At 37.7% G+C, this 24183-nt stretch overlaps 1 protein-coding gene across 1 annotated transcript in view; it reads left to right on the top strand.

Annotated features, from left to right (window-relative positions):
- Window positions 1–24183, top strand: part of dchs1b (dachsous cadherin-related 1b) — a 162017-nt gene that overhangs the window by 4439 nt on the left and 133395 nt on the right. Inside the window, exons 2-3 of the mRNA XM_015341936.2 lie at window positions 278–373; window positions 16381–18200. Of these exons, the coding sequence (XP_015197422.1) occupies window positions 16437–18200 (1764 nt within the window). The 5' untranslated portion in view covers window positions 278–373; window positions 16381–16436. The remainder of the gene's footprint in view (window positions 1–277; window positions 374–16380; window positions 18201–24183) is intronic.

Here is a 24183-nt window from a genome sequence, read left to right as displayed (position 1 = left end):
TGATTTTCCCTGATTGAGAATATTATGGCTAAGGCTTGTAAGGACAATTACACTTTTGCCATGGAGCATATCAAAGTGACCATAAAGAACCAGCATCAAATGATGTTGTGTTAGAAAACACTAAACTAAAGAAATACTAAAGAGGTTATATTATAAAGAAACCAGGAGGAGTTCTGGCCTGAAGAACCACTGTTGCTGTGGAGTGGACTTTACCTTTTTTTTTGGTATGTGTTAAAAAATAAGAATGATGACAGCAGATTGTTTGCATGTTTTTCAGCATCCATTGTGGTCGACCTTCAAAAGGCAATACGTGCAAGAACAAAGCATTCTACAATGATGTGATTTGGCCATTTCAGAATACGCAACTTGAACTGTAAGTAGCTGCAAAAGCAATGGTTTTTACCTTGTTAGGCTATTATGATCAATTCGAATGTAAGCTAGACTTTGGAAATCAAAGGTTAATGATTAGGGACCAAATTTGAGTGTGTATACTTAAAACCTCATGCACACAGCAGTATACTTAAAACCTAGTGGTCTGTTACTCTTTTTTTCCTGGTATTATATTTTTTTAGAAAAGATTGAACACAGATGTTAGTTAAATGGATGGATTATTGAAGAATAAAAATAGAATGACAATACATGTCTGCTTGAACCTTTTTTTTTACCCGTCTCTACTTCTTCTTTCACTGCTGTGGGGAATGGTGTTTTGAGAGATATGATTGCAGATCTTTCTTTGCCATCCATTGGCAACATCTGCACATCACTGAGGGATTCTGGGTGTTTTTAGCCTCAAACAGATAAAAAGAGCAACAATAAGAACAAAGAAGAAACCAGGTTACTCAGAAGCTACATGGAGTTACTGTATTTATCTGCCTTCAGACCACAATTTAGTTTCAGCTTTACTCATGTTATAAGCATTGGACAGTATTAAACTGCTTTTACTTAGCAATAACAAATAATGCTCAGCACAGTACTGTGATCTTCTCTGTTTTATACAATTTAAGCCCAGCTCAACAGGCAGTATATGCAGTGAACTGTACCATGTTCTCTAATAGAAGGGTCAGTGATTATCTGACTGTTTCTCCACGTTTTGGCAGTTAGATGAAAAGTGCCCACCCACTCTTATCAACTTTCTCAGGCATTTCAGTTGGAATTTTCATTGTACATCTTTACGCTTTCAATTTGTGTCTCAGTCTCTTCCTTGTATGTTGGTAGAACAGGTCTTTTTTTAATTTGAGCCATGTTTATGCAGTGCAAAATGAAAATTGCATCTTTACTCTTTAAAACTGTAGTTAAGTGAGTAGTTTGTTTGGAATCTTAATCTCCTACTAACCTCACAGAGCCTGAGCAGGCTGAAGTTCACATCGCAATCACCATACACAGGAAGTATTTGTCGTTAGCCGTCTGTTTTTCACTAGCAATATGACTTTACATTTATTACCTCTGCAACTTACAGTGTGGCACCTTTGAATATGTCCTACTACAGCACTTCCTGTGTATGGTGATTGCGATGTGAACTTCAGCCTGCTCAGCCTCTGTGAGGTTAGTAGGAGATTAAGATTCCAAACAAACTAGTCACTTAACTACAGTGCCTGTGAATGTACTTAAACCAAGAAAAAGAAAGCTGGAATACAGGAGAGTGTAAGATTCTGTAATTGTTGCACGGCTGTCTGCAAAAGAGCAAAAGGTACATTAAAGTGATGAATGAACTGACAAAACAAATATGAGTGTCAGTCCTCCTCTGGATACGAATGACAGAGAGACTTCCATAAGACAAATGCTGCTACAGAATGACTTCTGACATGTCAAAAAAAGAATTTGCTTTATAGCTTTAGCCTCTCAGAGACTATATTCAGGAGATTAAATAGTACTATCTTTTAAACATTACGATCTTTTGTCCTATACCCACACTTGGTTACTTGGGTACTAGGTATGTCAGTCTTTGACATTAACACTGTCCTTTTAGCTTCCCTTTTCTGTTATGAAATCACACAGTTATCTATATCAGTGCCCTGTTCTGTTCTATTGTTTACTGTATATTTCCAATTTGATTCCTGTTTAAACCAGAGGTTTTCAACCTTTTGTGGTGGAAGAATGCCCATTTAGAAATCCCTCTCAATGAGGACCCCAAATGTAAACTTAAAATCAGATTGAACACTACATCTTTAAACAATTGTCTGTTTGATATGAAATAATACGTTTCAAAATAGAGAATAGATTACAATTTTAGTGAGGTGGCGGCCAACAGAGTTCAGCTATAATTAAAGACGTACAGTATGACACTCTCTTTCCTCTTTGCTGATTAAATAAACATTTCTGTGTCAAGCATGCTTTCATCAAGTTGTAAAACCTTGTGTCATGTCAGTCTTTCATCACCTGGTGACAATTATACATGTGCTCAGTACTATATACAGTAGGGTGATATTGTGTTAAAAAAGTTTATATATATAATCTTTAAACCACGTTGTGATTTAAATCTAATTACTTGTATTATTTTTTGATGGTGTACTGACTATATGGTTTCTATAAAAGGGTTGTGATTTCACTTGAGAGTTGAAAGTTGAGAGTATTAAGTAAATGTATAATTAAGGTATACTTCATGCAGAAACTATGGCTTACTAAATTCTAAGTAAATGGACCAAAGAATGTACATCTTATTTTTTAGCCAAATCTTACATATTAAAAACAGAGCAGCTTGGTAGTGCTTTCAGAGTAGCTACACTGTATAAGAGTTTATACTGACTTACATGGTGCTAGTCTGAAGGTAAATGTTTTTAGTTTCGGGGACATGCTTCGTCAGTATTGGAGGATCAGAGGCCAATGAGGGAGTTCTTTGAATCCCATTTGAAAATATTTGCTGTATCCATCTATCCTTTTTCTAACAGCTTTACCCAAAACAGGTCACCTATCCTGGCAAGTAATGGGCACAAGACCAGATACACCCTGGATAGGACACCATTCCATTTCAGGGCACACACAGCAGAGCACCAAGAGGAAACCCATGCAAACATATGGAGAACATATGAATGCCACACAGACTGCATCCAAGAACTGGAATTGAACCCAGGGCTCCAGTGCTGCAAGGCAGCCATGCAAACCATTGTACCACCATGCCACCTGATATTTACTGAGGAAAATTAAAACAATCATCACTTTTATTCACATGAATGTGATCACTGAGCTACAGTGAAAATTGACAAAAAGATTTCTATGTATAAAAAGCTAATTTAAGATAACTGGTAAAGGTACTCACTCAGGTGTAGCATTATGATCCAGATGAACCTGGGTCATGTCACCAGCTGGCTGTGACTGGAGATTCAGAGTGGCAGCTCACAGTTGACTGGGGACAGGTTTGAGATTAAACGGCTCTGGCTCTCTCATCTCCTGGTGGAGCTCTGTGGGTGTTTGTAATTTTGTGGTGACGGCTGTGAAAGACTCATTTCTCCTTAATCAGCACTGAAACTCTTGTATGTCACTGCAGGGCTTATAAAATTCATGTCAAAATATGAATCCTTTGATGGGTGAGTGACTTCAAGCCGGTCTGCTCTTTCTCATTCTGAATACAGGGGCTGATAAAGTGAGCCAAGATGTAAAGATAAAATTGGTAAATTCCAAACTGGGTGGGTATCCTATATAAAAAAAAAAAACTACAGCTGGAGATTTAAATTTGTTAATATATCCTGAAGCTGATTAACTTACATTCACTTGTACAGTACTTTAGAATTTCGCTCAATATACAAATGGTGAAATGAAGTGGTAATTATTTGTGGAAATTCTAGTGCCATGAATGTATTAGTTTATAAGGTGCAACTGATTTTGTAATGGGTATTGCAAGGGACTACTTATAGTGTTGTAGAGTAGAGGCTATTAAGTTTTTTCAACCTAGATTTGCTACGTTAATGGAGGTCAGGTGAGTTAAAACAAGAGGGACATAGTCTTGCAGTTACGATGGTGAGCTGGGACCGCTGCTAGATCATGGAGAACGAAAAAGAGAGGGAAGATTTTTATGCTAGAACCGTTTTTATTTGACTTACCGAATTGAGAGAAATTTATAGAGTTTACACAGAAAACAGTAAAAGAAGTTGTCGAGTTGCTGGAAGCAGTTGAGGTCTAACTAGAGGGACTTTTATGGCGTTCCAAGGATTATGTCATCAGCCCCACATCCCAGTAGACCGCTAATTAATTTTTTTCCTTCTTAATGGTGTTTGCACGCGTAGTTGGCGTGATGGAGTTTGTTATGCCAAGAAATGAATTAAGAGGAATTATATAAACAAGTCATAAAAGTCTAACATAATGAATGCCAAAGATCTGAATGGCTTTTGCCTTCTGTAGGCTGAACCATTCAGAAGACAGCTTCAACAGAGAATCCTGTCACCGCCATACTCAAACTCCCTCACCTTGACATAGATAGACATCTTTTTAAAAGTCCACTGAGGAGCTCAAATGAATTCCTGGCTCAGTTGGGGCCAGTCCTGTAGCATCTGCTATGTAGCATATGCTATATCTACATTCCATTTTCAGCCCAGTGTGCCAGAGTCCTAGCACTGTCTTTCTCATTATAGGAAAGTTTGTTTTACCAGTTGAGCATTATTTCTGAACTTCACTAATCTTGTATATTTATTTCAGAAGATAAGTCCTAGGTATGGATATTTCAATTTAAGCTTTTCATTCATGAGCCACTTTACATAGGTGGCAGTTAGCTTGACAAAAGTTTATTATGGTATATTTTCATATTGTACAGTATTCCCATGAATATGCCATGTATATTTGTTTCTGAGTTTAGTACCCATGGCTCATGCTGTGCTTTCCATGTATCTAATAGGACTTTGCTATTCCTATGACAGTATTTACAAGAACTGTTTCTTAATGATGCTGACGAATATCAATGCGATACATGTCCATACAGTATGTGGAAGAAAATGACACCTTTACATCTAGAACCGATAGAAGAAGCATGATGCATATAACTATGCCCAGAGTAATTTATCTTAAACAAGTTAGGTATGATCATATTTTCTGAGGTACTGCACTTAGTTTGTGCAGGCTGAGTATAGTCATCTTGGGACCAAATCAAATCCCTTTTACTAGGGAATAATCATCTCTAGGAATTTGGTGGTTCCAGTGGTCTCAGTGAAGTTAAAGCAGATACCAAACCACTGAGATCATCAGGGCCAAGGTGCTGGGCTCCAGTGTAGTGTATTATTAATAAAAGGTTTAAATGAACACCTGATCTGATTTAAAAGAGGTTGAGAGCTGTGATCTCAAGCCCATTAAAGTTCCACGTCTTTCCTTGGTTTTCCACACCAATGAAAAGACTCATTTTTTATCTCACTTTTAATTTTTGGGCGTTGTCTTTTTCTTCAGCAGACATGGCAGTTCTTTTTCAGGCTGAATTGCCCTGCTAAATGTTCATTTATCTGTTAACACAAATAAAACAACACTCTCCAATGAGAGTGTTGTTTTGTAATCTACTATCTATAGTTTCTGAACCATGTTTTTAAGATGGTAGTTTTTAGTTTCTCTTTGTTTTTAGAATTCATTTTAGATGAGTTTGTCATGATTTTTATATGCCCCTTTCATTTCAGCCACAGACAAATTTCCAGTCTTAACTGATGGAGAATAATAACTTTAGATATATTTTTTAAAAAGTTCTAATGCTTTGTTGCTAAAAGTGGCCCACAGTTGTCTGGACCTCTTAACCTTTCAGGCTATCCCATCCGCACTAACTAAACCCATTGTAACATTTGAAATTGAAAATTGAGCCACTTACTCAAACATATTGTACTTAATGATGTAATAAAATAGGTCAAAGCCAGTTTAAAGGCATAAGTAGTGTATGTTCTTTGAAGAAGCAGATCGAGTGTTGTGAACCAACAAAGACACACAATAGGAATGTCACTAATGGAGAACAGATACAGCAGGTGATTACTGGTTTCCTGTAAATACAATAAATAGAAGTGTCCATTAGACCGTGAAGTGTGAGGTTTCATTTCATCATACTGTTGTTTGATTGGTCTGGGCTTTGAGTAAATCCACATCTGGATCTCTTAATTGTTTTTCCTGTCTTGGGGAGCCGCTATGTACAGTACGTGTTGAACATAAATGCAGTGGTGTGCTGGCAGCAGCATACAGGTGAAATGGGATAAGGACCAAGCTGGATACACACTGTAACGCAATTTCATCTCCATCTCATCTCATCCAATATTTCTTCATGTTTAAAACACATTTCTCCTTGATTTGTGCACAGTGCCAGAGGAAAGGGGGGTAGTAAAGAGGCGGCCGAGACCTGTGATCTTAAGCACATGGACATTCTTCTTCCCTTTTTGCTTTTCACATCAGTGAAAGGTCTTGTCTTTTATATCCCCTTTTAATGCTTTGGAATAGGTTTTCTTCCCCTACGTGCAGCATGACCTAAATGTTTGGCCTTAGACAAAGCTGACTTTGCCAGTTTAAATGTACCCCTACAGAGAACAGATTCCGTTTAGAAATATATTTGTTTGTTAAGCGCATACTGTTCAGAAATAAAATGTTTAATAGATCATACAGGAAAGAACATGAAAAACCCAAATGTTTTAAGATAATAGGAATATATTTTCTTTGACTTACTGTATGCAATGAAATATCACGGGGGATGACAGTAATATTGATATTGTCCTATAATGCAAATACTATTTTTTTTATGATTCAGTTTGTTCAATTAAATACATGCGTATCTTGAACTTTCCTCCATTGGTTCACATGTAAAGGAGGTGTTACCAGCACCTTCTGTGCCTGGTTAATGCGTGGCAGCAATTGTGTGCCAATAACCCCACTACACAGCAAATCGAGTGGAGAAGCGAGATGATGATTGACCAGTTGAATTACAGAAAAATTTACAGAACTTTGTGCAAGCACAAAGGAGAATTTAGCCAACCTTTAACTCTTTAGGTAAAGCTGAATCTAAATGGCATCTGACGTGTGTGTTCCATTCTCATAGTGTACTGTATATTGCAAAATAGATAAGGTCCAGAGAGCCATTTCCCTTGCTGTTGGTGGGCAGCATAAGTATTGTAGTGGAGAAGCTACTTGGCCATAATATAATGGCATTTTCTTAAATAGTATGATTCTTTTAATTAATTAAATGGTGTAATCTGTTATCTAGTGGTTGTTTGGTTACTCAGTTTTGTTCTGATCAGTGCTAAACTGTTTGAGACAAAGAAAGACATGGACAGAACTTTGGGAGCTAATAATATTGTGCATGGGCAGTGGAACTGGAGCAGTCAAATCTATCTGATATCTGACGCACATAAAAAGACACATAAAATGTGTCACTTTTAGATTAGGCTTCACTCGTCTTGCGGGAGTTCAATGAGACCTTAAATGACTGAGTCACAATCTCAGTTTAATGTGTTATCCGAAGAGCGCCACCTACAGGTCCACCATTGTCTCTTGCAGCAGCCTGGTATTTCATATACATGTAGATTTCCTATCGTTGTAACGCTGCTAACAGAAGCCCTCAGGTGCACCAGGGAGTTACTTTTGCATCAGTGTTATTTTGTTACACATATTTGGAGCAAGAAAGACTAATTATGGGGGTTTTGTGGTGCTTGTGTTAAAGCTTTTTTATCCCCCAGATACTGTAGGACATAACCCATTTGTTATAAATAGAGGTACAGTACTCCACCCCTGTGAAGGAATTGTCTGTGCTAGGGGCTTGGTGATTTGGCTTAATTTAGCATATCAGGGTTTATTCCATCAGTGAAACATGTGGAGGCTAAACATTCATGTTTACACAGCATCATAAAATATATTTAAACACTGGGAAGACCTCATTGTGATGACCTCTAAGACTTCCATGTGTTTCATGTTGTTGTATCAAGGTAAAATGATACAAAACAAATTAAGAACATTTGCACTGTAAAAACAGACTTATAAGAAAGGCTTCATTGTTTCATGAGATCTATATTTTACATACTATACACCAGGTAAGGTCAGTAAGCTTTGACCTTACGTGGAGTGTCTTGCACCAGCTTCATTTCTAATGAATGTTACATTTTCAAATGTAACGTACAGTGTTTAGAAATTTGATAAACTGTACTGTCAATACTGTTTACTGTTCAGAATGTACAGTTTATGCAGCATTAACAAGATTGCTTTCCCTTATAAAATGTTTAACATAAGTACTGTAGTTAATGTTGATTTCCTAGGTGCTACAGGATGAAAAAATTTGTCTTTTAAGAGATGGAAAATCTTTATAAAAATGAAAAATGAAAAGAGCTATTCTAGCATTCTGTGGATGTTTTATTTTCATTGCAGTGCCATAGTTGAATAGTATTCGACAGTCCCTTTTACTTGAGATTGTTTAACTCTAAATTTATAAAATGTCAGGACTTTGGCACTGTTCAGGAAAGTGGAAGTATTGACTAATGGAACCAGGCAGTGAGTGAGTTCAAAAGTATTGTGTGTACTTTAATGTGCAATTTGTTCCAATCTTGGAAGAAGAGAACAAGTCACCAAAGCAAGCAAATAAGATTTACCTACATATTTCAAGACAAATGTAGTAAAGTGAGTGGCTAATTTCACTTTTTGGATACACTTCACTTATTTAAAAACATCTGTTTAAACCTTGCAACCTATCGCTTGCTCAAAATACATTTTTGCATTTAAAAGTACTGTAAGTAGTCACATTTGTGTTTTTGAAAATAGCGATTTTAAAAGCTTAAGCATCTCCTGTAGTTATAAGGCATTAGCTACTGTTTTTGTGTGTCTATAAATCTGGTTTCTCTTTTAAAAGTTGCTGGAAGCATGTAGTTCTGTAGTACCCAAGCACTCTGCTTTAAGGTTTTAAGAAAACTGAAAACTTTAGATCATGTTACTTATTCTGCAGGTGCACTGTAAGTGCGTCTGCCAACATGCAGAAGTTGGTTTGTGTCCTTAAAAGTGTTAAAACCGTTTTAGAACCTGTTACTTCATTATCACATTTGAGACAGAATTAAAACTAATGATTGCATTACCTGCATCTGACTAGCATGAATGAATGCAGACTATTGTTCGCTTTAAACAGGCACTTTGCAGTTGGCTTAGGATTTTATGCTTGACTTGAATGTGGTGGTGACAGATCTTGTGTGATCATGTAAAAAGACTTTAAAAATGTCTCTGCTAGCAAGTTAGGATTTAGTAGTTATTTTATAGGGTCTATGAAGACATTTGAAGGTAGTCAGGTGAAATGAAGCACTGTCCATCTGGATACTTCAACTGTAACAGACTTGAGTTTAAATTAGTGGAAAGGTGGCTATCAAAAGTAATACAAATTTACACTTGCACATGAAAACATTGATTCCACAACTAAACATTGTTTTTATGCTCCTCAAATCTGGAATTGAATCTTGGCCATATTGCCCTCTAGATATACTGTAGATATAGATTCAGACTGGTGCTGGCTGAAGTTTAGGCTCAATTTATAGTTACTTACAGTCAACTGCAATTTGGTTGAGTGCCTTTAATGGTTGAGCTACTTCATACTTTTGTATTAAGACATTTAGAAATAAGTACTGAGCATATTAAAGATTTGTCTGTGATTTGTTTTTCATTTACTAATCTGAACCAATGCATAAGATCTATTAAGATGGCCACTATATATAATCAGTCTAATCCCTTCATCTTTATCTCTGTAGGTAGTTGTTTCAAAAACAACTGTCTCACTATTCTCAGATAAATGGATAAAGTAACTTAAATTCAACAAACACTGTGAGTAATTCCTGTTTTCTTACATAACAGCCAAAAACATGTACTTCAATTGTGTTAGGAGCTTGTTTCATTTGTATGACTGATTGTATGTCCCATTCATTTTCTGAGTGTGTTGTATTATTGTACAGTTTTCTTTATACAGTAGAGAGCTGAAGGGCTTGGTCTCTTACTGTCAGTGTCTCCCTGATTGGTGTATTTGGACTATGTGAGCATCCAATGTTATCATTTGATTGTTGTGTTGATGCAGATGCAATTGAACCTCCGTCCTCAGTAGCCTTAAATACGACTTCAAGTATTTATATTTTTACCCCTCCTTTGCTGAGAAGTCGTTTTGACCTGTGACATTAATTGTTGATAGTACTGATTTTCTTGTTTCGAAAGTGTGGAAATGATCATTAATTTTAGTTCTTTTAATGCAAGTGTGTGGAATTGACCAGTGTATTTCAATTACCACATTCCTACTCCATTACCGGTGACTTTTGGCCAAGTTGACGATTTCTACATGTACTGTATAAAGAATCTCTATGAATTTAACATGTAATGCACATGAGCTGTGTTTTGTTACATTCTAGGTGTTGGTAGCCTTGTGATAAAATTCCAAATTGATCCTTTGGTTAGGTGATTAAATAAAAACGATGCGGTTGGTTGAAGCCTTGAAAAAAAATTTTCCAGTCTTTTCTCGGAGAGAGGGTGAAGCACTCTGCATTAATTTTACCCATTTTAGAACGTGTTTTCTTAATTTTCTGATAATGGTGGAGATTTCGTGGTTTATTTGGCTCAGTGTAATTTCTTGAATTATTGCAATATCAGACCCTTTCTTTTTAAAGACAGCGAAGGATAAATCGTAAAATGTTGATGCTTTAAAACAGCCTTTTGGGCTTGTGGTTACAGTACAAGCCTTTGAAAGCAAAGCCACAGATCTTTATGTGTTCACTTTCACCAAGAGTAAATACTGTTTGAACAGTTGTGAACCTTCCTTTTTTTTTCTTTAAAACCTTTTCTAGAGGGTGGAAAAGCTTTAGGAGAAATAGGAAGAGAATTGAAGCTGTAGGTGTCAATTGCCACGCTTGAAAAAGCCACATAATTCGGTCCTGATCTCCTCTCCAATTTTTAAACAGTTTGTCTGCAATGCTGACAGAGTGAAATTAGCATTGAAATCCTGTGTGCACGAAGCTGGCTTGCCAGCAGACCCCAATTACAATCATGCTGAGCCAGAGAGAGAGCAGGGCAGACACCGTGGAGCCCTCCCTGTCCAATGCTTAGAGTCGCTGAAAAACACTGTCACTGCCCTGCTCAAAATGGTACACATTCCTACTGCAAAGACACAGCCCCGCACAGGTGAAAGACATTGGAGCAAAATGCTGGAACAATTTACTCACTACTGCCCTACGCTAGAATACATTTTTCATTCTCCTTTTTCCCTGATGAAAATAATTAATGCTCACATGTTAGCAACTTCTCAAAGGAAACACAGGAGTGTTTCACAGGCAGAAGGCAAAGGAATTAAAAAACGAATTACCTAATGAATTGCTAACTCTGTGATCAAATGATTACTGCATTGTCTATAGTCTGCCTACTATAGTGGGTTACGTTTCACATAGGTAACCTATTCATAATCAGTACTTTTGTGCACTGCTTAAAAAAATGTAGCCACTTCAGAGACTTAATATAGGACTGCATAGAGTGGCTATTTTCAAACATGCTACTTAATGTTAAAGCTTCAGAACAAAGCATAAAACTTTTTGGTTTTTCACTTACATCTGGATTCCTTATTATATACCCACAATAAGTTTACATTAAAGGAACAAAAGTTTAGAATTAAGTGGCTGATTTCATAATCATATCACTGCTCACATGTAATATAGAAATTCCCCTTAAATCCACTAGGAGGAGCCTAATAGATCTGTTTTACAGTAGTTCATTCTGTGTAAGTGTAGGATAAATGCCTCTTTTGATTACCTCAGACAGCCAAAGCCCTGGATAAGACTATTTCTTATTGTATAGTATTAGAGTGTTTCTGAGTGTTACCCAGAAACTTTTTCACCACCAAAGATGGAGTTTTAAGGTCTGCTTTCCAAATACAGAATAAAAGAAGCACCCCTGACAACTTGTCAATGTGTAGACGTAAAGAAAATATTGACACCCTCGCAGTTTTCTCCATGTCAAATATTTGAATACCATAAACCGCAGGCAATAACAAACCCATACACCAGTACAGTTCTTTTTAGCTCTTTTTAGAAATTAAATTCAGATTAACTGTAAACTCTGCTGTGCTTCCAACTGTTAACACTTTCTCAGGAATTCATTTTTCTTAGCGTGACTACATCTCTGCCATGTGAATCCTATTGCGGACTTCTCTACATGCCCTACATTTGGATTCTACCCCAACTTCTTAAAGTTGCTTAATTAATCATACTGTGTGCTCAATTGGTAAGATTATTTGGGAACATTTTACTGTTTGTTGTATCATAGCTAATATGACAGTTGATTCAAGGCAGGGTACCCCATAAAATATTTTCAGGCCTGAATGAGTTAAGGTTAGTCAAATGAAGAGACCACTGAAGTAAATGAATGTTTAAGTGGGGGTGAATGTGAATGGAGGACACTGTAGTCCTCTTGGGACTGAGCTTGATAGCCCTGATTTAGGCTGTGAACTGTGGGTACTGGCATTACTTACTGGTGCCTGCATGCCATATGTGTGCAGACAACCGCAACAGGCAGGCACCATATTGTCCCAGAGGGGAGTTCTTCACCTGTCAAATGGCCCAGATGAGGTGTGTGTCATAACTGGTCCTGTTTAATATCTGTGATGTAACACAGAAAATACAAAAAACAAACCCTGGAGCTGCAGTGTCCTCTTGGCCTAGCAGTAGCTTGTAAGTCATTAGTTCTTCATCCTATGGAGGCTCATAAATATACTTCAAGGCATTTAGTAGCTGTGACTCATCGCTTTGACGCTTTGGAGGACTCAGGCTAGGGGGAAGCTTGTGGGATTTCGCTCTTCCAAACTGCTGCCTCCCCTCCTTCTGCTCCTCCTGCTCCTCCTTCTCCCTCAGCTGGGGATAACGGCCATCATCCCTTGCATTTGGGTTCCGGCTATTCTGTGGATTTTGTTTTCCACAAGGAGATTGATTTTTTGAGGGGGCCTCTGGTCAGCATTTTGTCTTGTGGCTGGGGTGGTAGCTGCAGAGCTGATTGTTTTGGAAGTGGTCAGAGCTCAAACAGGAAGGCTGTGGAAAAAATGTATAGTCCCCTGGTATGACCACACCTAGAATATTGCAGTCGGGTCAGGTGTTACGGTGCCTGGGTTTAGGAAGAGTTTGCTAATGTGTTTACAAAAATGGGAGGCATGATCAAAGAGGATTTTTAATTTAATTTAACCTTAATCAAGTACAGCTGGTGGATGCCTGACTACCACAGTGCAGCTATGATTGTGTTGCAGTCTTCTTCCACACGTTTGACTCTGTTCAGGCTTTCAACCCAGTTTTCCAAGAGAAAATAAACTAGAAAAATGACTTTGAAAAGATACCGCACAGTTCAGTTGTGTAGAGATATTTGGTTGCAGTGATTTTTAAGGTTGGAACTGTAGAGGGTACAAATATTAGTGCTCTGTTCTGTATAGGTTGTGGCTGTTCTTTGAGGTGCATCTCAAATTGATTAATGATTTGGAGTTTATGAGCTTCTTCCTGGAGTGCAAAATTCAAAATGGATTCTTTTGAAGCAAATAAATAGCAGTCAGTTTTTCAGGATCAGAGGAGAGAATAAGGGAAAGTGGAAGGAATTCCTTTCCATCTGGAAACGGTAGTGAATATTCTAAACTGAATCAGATGCCCTAAGAATTATTAAAATCAGTGACAGGTTTTTTTAAAGTAGCCTTGGGTTAGATTGAGTTGATTTTAAAGGATATCAAAAAACAAATGTCATTGTTGCACAGAAGGGTTTGTTTGTGGATAAAGAAAAATATTTAAAACATTCTATTCAGTGGATTTTAAAAGACCCTTATGTTCTAGATTTCTTAGCCCTTAATGCTTTTGTGACCATTGTATTTTTGGAGTAATATTGAATGAAAATGCAGGAGTTTTAATTATTTACTTCTTCAGTGTGTTAGACACATTGAAAATGTGAAAGACTTCTCATTCCTTTCAGAATTGTTGCTTTAGTATGTCATATGTGGTGCTTTCTGTAAAAGCAAAATTGCAGAAAGAAACACCTGTAGCTGGTTCCAAATTTCAATTTCAGCATTTCATAGATTTTAAAAAAGCCAGTTTTAGCTTTCAAAAATGGGAGATAAATTTCAACACAATTTTAGAACTATTCAGTGTAGCTCAACTTTAATTTTGTTTCAAATGTATTTTGCAAAGAGGGGACATTCCTAAAGTGAACACCCTAACATAAACGCGTCTTAAGAGACTACTCAATATTGTAAACGCATTCAATGAGATCTGCTCTGACAGGCCTCACACCCTCACTTTAAATGAACATCAACATTCTGTCATGTCCCAGAGTTTCTATATAACGGGTCTGTTCACAAGACAGGTACCTGTGGGTATATTAGACGCCAAATGCAAGCATGAGCCCAGACCATCAAAATATTGGACCTGTCTCTTCCTTAATTAAAAACAAATGTCAGGATCATAAAGAATCTCCCCATCTCACATCTTGGCTAATATGGGAGGGCTGTGGTCAGAGTTATTTTTCCTTCGAGGTAGGGGATTGCTATACGTCACAGGAATGTGAGATTGATGGATTAGGTATTTGAAAGAAACGTACGAAAATGATGTGTGTGAAGGATCTATTGCATGCTAAAAGGGTTGTGCGGTCAGAATGAAAGCCCTTGAGAATTGGGTAGCAGGTTTTTTCAAGCTATTTTACACTTGGGGAAGTCTTCAGTTTTCAGAACGTCAACCTGCAGTATATAAGCAGTGCTCAATTTTTAACTTTTGCCATTAGAATTCTCTGTTTTTTGCAAAAGTATTAGTGACTTCTACAGATGAGAGAGGAAGTTGGTTTTGTTGATGTGTATTTACATGGCAGCATACTATGATTTAGTATTTTTCTTTTATCTTGTATGTTTTCTTAATTCATTTTCCTTCTGGAGTTGAAACATCCATGCAGCTTTTCAGATGTCTGTTTTCATTTCAGTAATGCTCTGGCACACAGGGCTCTAGCACAAAAACAAACAGAGCTGGATTGTCCTGTTGTGCAAACTATTGATAAATCCCTGACCTTTCCTTCCGGTGACTTCTTGTCATGTTGTATTTCTGTTTATCAAGTTTAAATTTCCTTTATCGCATACATTACGTTTTTTTTTTGCTTTTTGGAGATTTTTTTATTTTTTCTCATAAAATTGTGCCCGTGTGAATATTTGTATTATTATGACTTATGCTTTCTTTGCTAAGTAACATTTAAGCTTGATCTTTTAAGGCAGGTTTATGTTCTAGAGTTGCACATTGCTTCTTTGTGATCGATCAAACTGTCTTTATAGTGGCCTGCATAAGTATTACTCTTTCTCTGTATGTTTCTGGTAATGCAACATACTCTTGAGTTCAGTACAAAACTTCTTTGCCGTTTGATAATAAATCTATTTTTGTGAGCTCAGATAGTTTACTATTATAGTATTACTAGACTATATATTGTATAGCTAAGTATTCTTATGAACCCATTCATAAGACTTTGCCCCTAGACTGCCTGAGACGATCTGCTTCTACAGTATACTCCCTTAAAACTGAATCACAGTGACAATCAAACACAAGGAAAGTAAGAAAGTGTGGATGGATTTCCCTCACCCACCTACCCATTGAATCATTTATCTCTTGTCACAGTGTCACTTGTCAAGTTTCATAGTGGGATTCATATAGGAGGTTCAGAGCTTATTGAACGACAAAGATATTCTTCATTGATATTGTGGCAAAAACTTTGGCCAGCCAGGAACTGTCAGGGGTTACAGGAGCCAAGAGCACTCTGGGCAACAAACCCTAATTAGTTGCCCTGGTGGCACTGTAGAAATGTGCTCCACCACCAGGAAAGTGCCAGGGACAGTTTTGGTGACATGCCCAAAAGCTCGAATTCACGATGTCTGGACCCTAAAGCTCATTGTGTGGTCTCTGAGAAAAACACAACAGAACATTTAAAAAGTGTTGATTTTTTAAATGAATCACAGACATTGGTGGTCAAACTTTGGCTTATGTATTCCATTTTTATTCTTCTTTTGCATTTGTGCGTCACATTTCTGGGATAAAATATTTAAATGGAATATCTGAAGCACAAAATAAAAAAAAGATCCTTTCTGTAGCAGTGATGTAGGTAAGAATTACTAGATGAATGTTTTCCTAGTAAAACATTTCTGTTGGAAGAAGAAAAATGATTGGATATACCAGTTTTGATCTGAAACGTTAGTGTGATTAATGGGTTTTATTTTGCACTTCCACCTCCATAAAGAAAGGCTAAATTGTATGTAAGAATTTGGAGATACTGATCAGTATTTGGCAAATCCAATCTCTTATGAAGATGGGTTTAACAGTTACTTTATTGCAGAACCACCAAATACTGTAAGTGACATGTAGATTGAGGTGTGTTTGTGTTCGGTGTGCTACAAAGTTTTTTTTCAGAAAACAAATCTTAAAATAGTCACTTAATGCTCTTTTTTCCCTACAGGCTTAACAGAACCACTCAACAAGACGTCTTTGCCCGGGGGTTTGAGGGAGCTGGTGATGGATCCATTGCATAAGCAGGGTACTTGGAGCAAAAAAATGCTGCTACTATTCTATGTGGCCTTGGAACTCATAACTGTCCACTCCTCCACTGTCTTGGGTACATTAGACTTGCAGTTGGATGAAGAACAGCCTGCTGGAACTATTGTAGGTGACATCAGTGCTGGGCTGCCCCCTGGTACCATGGCTACACTGTTCTTCATATCTGATCACGAGGGCACTGGGGTTGGTAGTGATTTGGACATTGACGAAACAACTGGGATCATCAAAACAGCCAAGGTTTTGGACAGGGAGGTGAGAGACCATTACAACTTTATTGCAGTCACCATGCACGGACTGACGGTAGAGGTAACAATAGTAGTAAATGACATCAATGACCACGCACCAGAATTTCCTAAGAAAAGGGTCACGTTCAAGATTCCAGAACACACAGCAGTGGGCACAAGATTTTCTCTTGATCCTGCAGCAGATGCTGATAAAGGTCAGTTCACCACTCAGGGTTATCTGATAAAAGATGGCAACATGGGACAGGCTTTCCGCTTAGAGACTAAGAGGGGCTCCAATGAAGTTTTAAATTTGGATCTAGTAGTCAATGCCATCTTGGACAGAGAGAAAAGGTCTTCGTACACCTTGCACCTGGAAGCTTTTGATGGCGGTTCTCCTAAGAAGACTGGACAGATGATCTTGGATGTTTCTGTCCAAGACATCAATGACCATGCACCTGTCTTCAACCAGAGTCGCTATCATGCCCTCATTTCAGAAAACATGCAGCCTGGCAACACCATATTGCAGGTGTTTGCTACAGATGCAGATGAAGGGGATAATGGACTGGTGCTATATGAGATCAACAGGAGGCAAAGCGACCCTGAGCACTATTTTGTTATAGATCCACGCACAGGCGTAATCACTCTCAATAAGCCACTAGACTACGAAATGAGGAAAGTCCATGAGTTGGTGGTACAAGCCCGGGACAATGCAAGCCATCCAGAAGTCACCAATGCTTTTGTCACCATCCACGTCCGTGATTACAATGACAACCAGCCCACAATGACCATCATCTTCCTCAGTGAAGATGGCTCCCCACGCATTTCTGAGGGAGCACAACCAGGCCAGTACGTAGCGCGTATCTCAGTGTCAGACCCAGATTACGGCGAATACCCCAATGTAAATGTGACATTAGAAGGTGGAGATGGTAAATTTGGTCTGACAACAAAGGATAACATCATCTACCTCATATGTGTGGACAAAATCCTAGATCGAGAAGAGAGGGATTCTTATGAGCTGCGGGTATTTGCCACTGACTCTGGGACTCCCCCTCTCAGAGCTGAATCATCGTTCACTATTCAGGTGACTGACGTCAATGACAACCCTCCACTTTTTGACCAGCAGGCTTACAAGCAAACCATTCCAGAAGTGGTGTACCCTGGAAGCTTTGTCCTTCAGGTCACTGCGAGAGACAAAGACCAGGGTCCCAATGGTGAAATCAATTACAGCATTCTTCAAGACCATGGGACCCATTCAGATTGGTTTACTATTGACCCGGTCACCGGAATAATCACCACGGCCATGGAGCTGGATTATGAGACAGATCCCAAGCCGAGGATCACAGTGGTGGCCACTGATGGGGGGCGGCCACCTCTGTCCTCCACCGCTGTGGTTAACGTGGTCTTGCAGGATATTAACGACAATGAGCCTGTTTTTGGAAGCAATTTCTACAATGTCTCCATCAAAGAGAACACAGCTGCTGGAACGTGTTTCCTTCAGGTAGGAATTTCTATCTCCTCTAAAAATCGATTTAAATTAAATACATCACCTTTGCTTTGGTATAGAAATAAATTTGATTTTGTTTTTTACAGTTTGAGTGACACAACAAACACATTGCCAGTCTGCAACACAGGCATTTGTACAGGCAATGAAAATGTCCTTAATAAGAGTCTACTTAATTTTGAGTGCAAAATCTTATTTTTTGTGGGTGTGTGTCACCACAATGCAACGTGTTATGTTTTTCCAGTATCCTGCTGAGGTAGACACTAAGTTTAAAAAAAGCTGTAATACATTAAAATGTGTTAAAATGATATTAGCATTGTGCTCTGAATTAAGATACATTTTTCTGTAAAATCTGTTGGGATTTTCCAATACTAATGAGGAGTTCACCTGCAGTCCTTGTGTTAAGAAGATTTGCTCAGCATTGGCTGTCCTTTACTTCACCTCTGTAGGGAGGTTGCTACGGTAACTAAGACAGTATAAGGAACTGCCTGGGGAGTGAAAATACGGGGCTTTGCACTTCACTCAGATCTTTGGATGTTGCTGTCTGACGGTTGGGATCAACCAGATTCTGAAGCATTCTGTTTTGAATAAGAACCGATTCCAGTCCAGAAAACCACGTTAGTTGGCTCTTATCTGCTTGAAAGAAAAAAATGAGTCCTGTCAGTTTGTCAAACAGATAAGCCTCTGTCTTATATTATTAAGGAATAGTGTATTCAAGACATCAACCATGGATGACAGCAGTTAAACCAAAGGGCCTCATCATTTAGAAACGTCATGTTCTCTCATGTCGTAGTGATGATCACATGTGGATGGAGGGTAGCAGTTACCATAACTCTTCAAAGTATTCAGGTGTTTGAGGTTCACAATAAAGCTTTGAATCATTCAGAAAGGAAAAAGCTAAATAAACACTGGAATTCCTCATTGTTACAGGTTCACTGAATTTGTTCTTCAGATTTTTTTTCTGTTGGTGTTCATAAGCCAGAACGCAGACATGGAGAGCATATCTGACTGAAGGCTTGGCAGACGGTAACTTGGCCCACAAGCTGCTCCACAGAGAGTTGGGGCTTTGACACAGCTCTAACAGCTCTTGGCCTTTGTGTAGGACTGGAAGCTGCTCTTGGTCGCCTGGGAGGTCCCTTGGAGCACCACGGGCAGTCTGTATCATACAAAAATCAAAGAAATTTAATGGAAATTTGTGTGCAGAAGAAGTACCAAAGTTTTAAATGTGCCAAGACACTTGAATGGAATACATGTTAAAGGACAATTAGAAGTAAAGTATTTTTCAGAAATCTAAGCTTTGAAAGTAAGAAGTTATCCACATAAATGGATTGATTTTAATAAAATGAAAGGAGGCTGCAATAAAACTATTTTTGTAGGCACAGCAGTTGATAATTGTCTTTTTCCATTGATGGTAGCTAATCAAAGTGTTCATTCATATACTTATGTAAAAATGCCAAGATGCATTGTAAAGTCCTTTTAAGTAATAATTGTTAACTCATATTGCTTATTAGTGTAAAAACAGCTTTTCATTTAGGCTAACACATTTTTTCAATGTGTTTGAAAAAGTATTTTTCTCACAGATCTTTTTCAGCTCCATTTGGTGTTAGACATGCACTGGCACCAATTGTTAGCACAGGGAACTCAATTCTTTCCAGGCATAGTACAAAATGCCAGCTCTCAACCTCAAACTCTTATTACTCATGTTAGGAATTTTGGTAAATGCTCTTTTTAGAGCTTTGCATCACAAACACATAATCTCTACTGGATTTTCTTATTTTTTTCTTCAAATCAGACAACGGGGTATTATAATAATTTATCCTGTTGAAGGATCATAATTATGCAGATGAAAAATGATCTAGGATCATTTCCACAAGGTTTTGGGTTTAACAAGGATAGTCACAGTTTATTTTAGTCAACCATAGTGTTTTTTTATATATACTTCTGTTTTACCTAAGGATACCGCATGGTGCATTGAGATTTAGGACTATTCTATAACTGTTGACCACAGACATGTAGTCCACCCTGCCTGATGACAAGACACTCTGTTGTTAAGATTTCCTGTAACTCTATAATGCTGGCTACAGGAAACTAAGAGAAATAGAAACCAAGCTGGGAATATATAGCTACAGTTGCAATGCCTTCTTAAAGAAACCTAGAACTTAACTCTAAGAGTTTGAGAAAAACATAAACTACTGTAACTGTTTAAATTTAATGAGTTTCATTGTTTTAAACCAGATTTAATGGATTTTTTTGAGCTTTCAAGTTTGTGTGCCTAACTGAGTGCCTTCTTCTAATTAGCTAAATGAGGAAAACGATTGGTGTTCACACTCTGTAAGAAGTATAATTACGATATCGTTCCTAACAAAATAATTAGGGACCCATTTGTTGGATCATGAATAATTACTTACAGACATGGAATTCTTAATGAAGCCATTTCATTTTTTCAACACTATCATTAACCCTTCAAAGTTTCTGGAGTGAACCCATGCACTAAGTGGTTAAAAGGTTTTCCAGGATTTGTTCTCTTGTTCTTGTTCCCAATACTTTTTTTAAGTAAATTTGTGGAATCCTGGCCCTTAGGTAGTATGAGACGTTCACAAATGCAGAAATTGTTCTTTCCAAAGGTTCTGTGAGACAGTTCCGTTTGAGGAAGTAGTGAGCAGTAGAAGAAGAATTGTCTCTCTGTCTAAGAGATTTTTGGTTATTGCCTTGGTACCGGCAGTAAAGCGAGACTGTGTCTCCAAGCTCCGGAATGGGGGAAATGAAAATCAGCAAGTGACTGTGAAAGGGGGCAGAGGGATTTCCTTCTCTGTCCTGAAGTCTGCCTCACACTACATCCTTATCTGATTGAACCTCACACCTTATTAGAAACAACTGAATACAAGCCAAAAGAGTGCACTTCAGTTTCACTGCAGACACGCGTGGGATAAAATGATCTGCCTGTTATTGTCTCCATGGGTTCATGAAAACGTGGCAAACAGTTCTGTCTTCCTTTATCAGGAATGTGAAAATTAAATCCAGCTATTCATATGTATTAACCTTTTTTAACGGTTGCTTTGCAGCCTGATTCATGGACACTGGCAACATATCATTAGGAAGACACTTTGAGGCTTACCTTTATCAATCCCTAAGGTTTAGTGTTTTATACTGCAACAAGTCTTTTATGAAATGTAGACATGAGACAATAACTGTAATTTGTAAGAATTTAGACATTGATTTCTGGTTGGGTTACTCCCAATTGAAATTAGCAATTTGTTTTATCATCTAGACTTTATCTTTTTGATCTTCATACCAGCATAGAGAGGATGAGAGCCATGTACAGTACACTTCTCTCTGAATTGTGTGCTCATCAGACTCAAGTCTGTTAAAACTCTAGGGGAGCTTTGCTCACTGTGCCCCATTATCGGGGGAATACATTTAAAGTCATCTAATAGCATAGTCCCAATTCAGTCCTTTAATACTTGAATTTATAAATTATAAATTTGAAGTGTGCTTCAAATGAGCATCTTTGTTGGACGAAGCACTCTGTGGAGCACTCTGAGGTTTTTTAAACAGACTTCTATAAATTGAGTTTTGGTGCTCAAAGTGTTATGTTAACCGCTGAATGCATTCTCACTTAATTCTTGAGTGCATAAGGCTAATATATTGATCTTTCACATCACAGACAAATAATTTAGGAGGCAAACCCATTAGAGGATTGCTGTCTCCTGCTGTACGGTTGTTATTTTTAGTCCAGTGGCATGCACAGCTGAACCTTGTCAGGCTTTCATGAAAACCTGGTGGTATTAAATGGTTTTTCCACAAAATTTGATTTGCTGGTTAACTTGATGTCTTTTATGCTACATTACCATTATTTCAGACTAGAAGTTTTTTTTTCACAAGATGCTCAAGTATATCATTTGTCTCTGCACTTAATAGTTTTGCTTTGTGAAATGAATTGCAATGAAACCAGCAGTGGGTGCCTCTCTGCCTGCAAGCACAAATGCATACAACAGTGGGAAATGCAGAATAGCAACAACAAAAATTGACTAAGGACCAGAAAGAGAGAATTAGAAAGGGGTGATTGTTTTCTTAAAACATAAGTATAACAGTTGAGCCTTGCCTTTTTTAGTGTTGGGGGCTAACCACAAACTTCCTGGAGTGACCCTCTCAGACAGGTGCTTTTTTAATGTGTCTGCTTGTCCATAAAATGAGAAAATACTATCGCACTAGTGCTGGCTGTCAGAATAGTCTCATCTGAGGTGTGAGGTAATATTTTTCCTAAATCCGCAAGGAAAGACTAATCATGTTTAATGTAATTGAGGCTGGGTGAACATCTGGATGTGTGGAGGGTGTTTGAGCTGGAGGAAGCTGCCTGGGGCTGTTTCCTGTAACTCAAGAGCAAGTCTGTCAGACTCACTGATACCATCACCTTCTGAGCCACGGTCAGACCTCTACCCTTCTGTGCTTATTATGCTACCAGCTTGAAAACAACAGAATTCTTTATTTAGGGTAAAATAATCAATAATACCCCTTTATTCTTGAAGTAATGACAGTGAACAAAGCTAGTTATGATCTAGAATGTGCTTTGTGGTCATTGTTTCATTATTCTACTGGTTTAATTTGGTTGATGTTAAGTAGCATTTTGGAATTATTACTGGCATCACAAAATATTCAAGCCTCATTGCTAATTTCTAAACATTCAGCTTGGAGAAAAAATCTCTTGTTTCATTTAGACAGGTCACATTAGTTTAACTGTAACACACATTTTGGATTTTGCTTTCTGAACAGCTGTTGCTTTCAGTTTTGAAAAATGTAGGGGTTATATATGCTTATTCAGGACCTGTTCACATTAGAAATGTGTAATTTATAGAAACACCCTTGATAGTTCTTTCATTCAGTTCCCTTAACTCACATTTACTGTTTTACTGTTTTTCCAGTTTCTTTACAGTACTGCATTTTTTATCCTGTTTAGTATTTAAGGCATGCTTTTGTTTAACTTCTAAATTACTTTTATAATACAGCAGTTGACAAAAGTTAGAAATGTATTTGCAAGACTTTACTCAGGTTTATTTAATATTTGGCACTGTTATTCAAGTTTAGCTTGAATACTTAAATATTTTTAAAGTCTTTGTGTTGTATTATTTTTGAGTTGTTTTAGTTCAGGTCACATGCTTGAGAATTATATTCTTTGTCATTTACTTTGTCACACACAGTCACAATATTTCTTTAGCTGATTTCCTGGAATATGTGGATTTAGCCAGTAAGAGCCTTAGTAGTATTAAAGATTAGAAAAAAAGCACAGAATAGGAGAATCTGACATTCATTCAAACTGAGAAGCAATATGGCCATTTAAATAGAAAAAAAAGTTTTATAGGAACAGCTTTAAAAACACATTCTTGTCTGTTAGTGACCATCAGATCATTGCATTGTTGTGTGCTTTTCAGTTCTGTTAGTGTAACATTGTTCCTTTTGTAGTTATTAGTATGCCCTTATTTTTAATGTCGAAAAGCGAAGGCCATTTATCTGTGGGAGTCAACATAGGCCTGTGCTATAAAGATGCAGGGAATTAGGCAGAATTCCAGTAAGCTTGACTAGAGCAAAATGATAGTGTGAAATATTGATTTTTCAAAAAATCTCCATTTTAATAAGCTGAATAAGCCGCAGAAAATGTTAAATGATGAAATTGCAATGAAGACCAGCTGGGAAAATTATGTTCTGTTTGGCTGATTTCACAGTTTCAGAGTCTAGGGGTTCCTGTGGGCCCACTTAGGGTTGGTTTCACACTTGACCTAAAGAACTCTGTATGATTAAAGTGAAAAAAAAAAACCTGCTTCACAAAAACTTCAATGTCTGACCATCTTTTAAACCTGAAAACTAGAGTTCTAAAAGCTGCATTTACAGCCTTTTTTAAAAAAAAAGGCATGGAAATGCGGTATATGAGAATTTGTCTCAAAGAGTGTCATAGAGTGTTGCTCATAGAGTGTTGCTCAATAAGCGG

Source organism: Lepisosteus oculatus, chromosome 5, assembly GCF_040954835.1.
Source record: "Lepisosteus oculatus isolate fLepOcu1 chromosome 5, fLepOcu1.hap2, whole genome shotgun sequence".
Taxonomy (NCBI): domain Eukaryota; kingdom Metazoa; phylum Chordata; class Actinopteri; order Semionotiformes; family Lepisosteidae; genus Lepisosteus; species Lepisosteus oculatus.
This window is presented reverse-complemented; position numbering and strand designations above follow the sequence as displayed.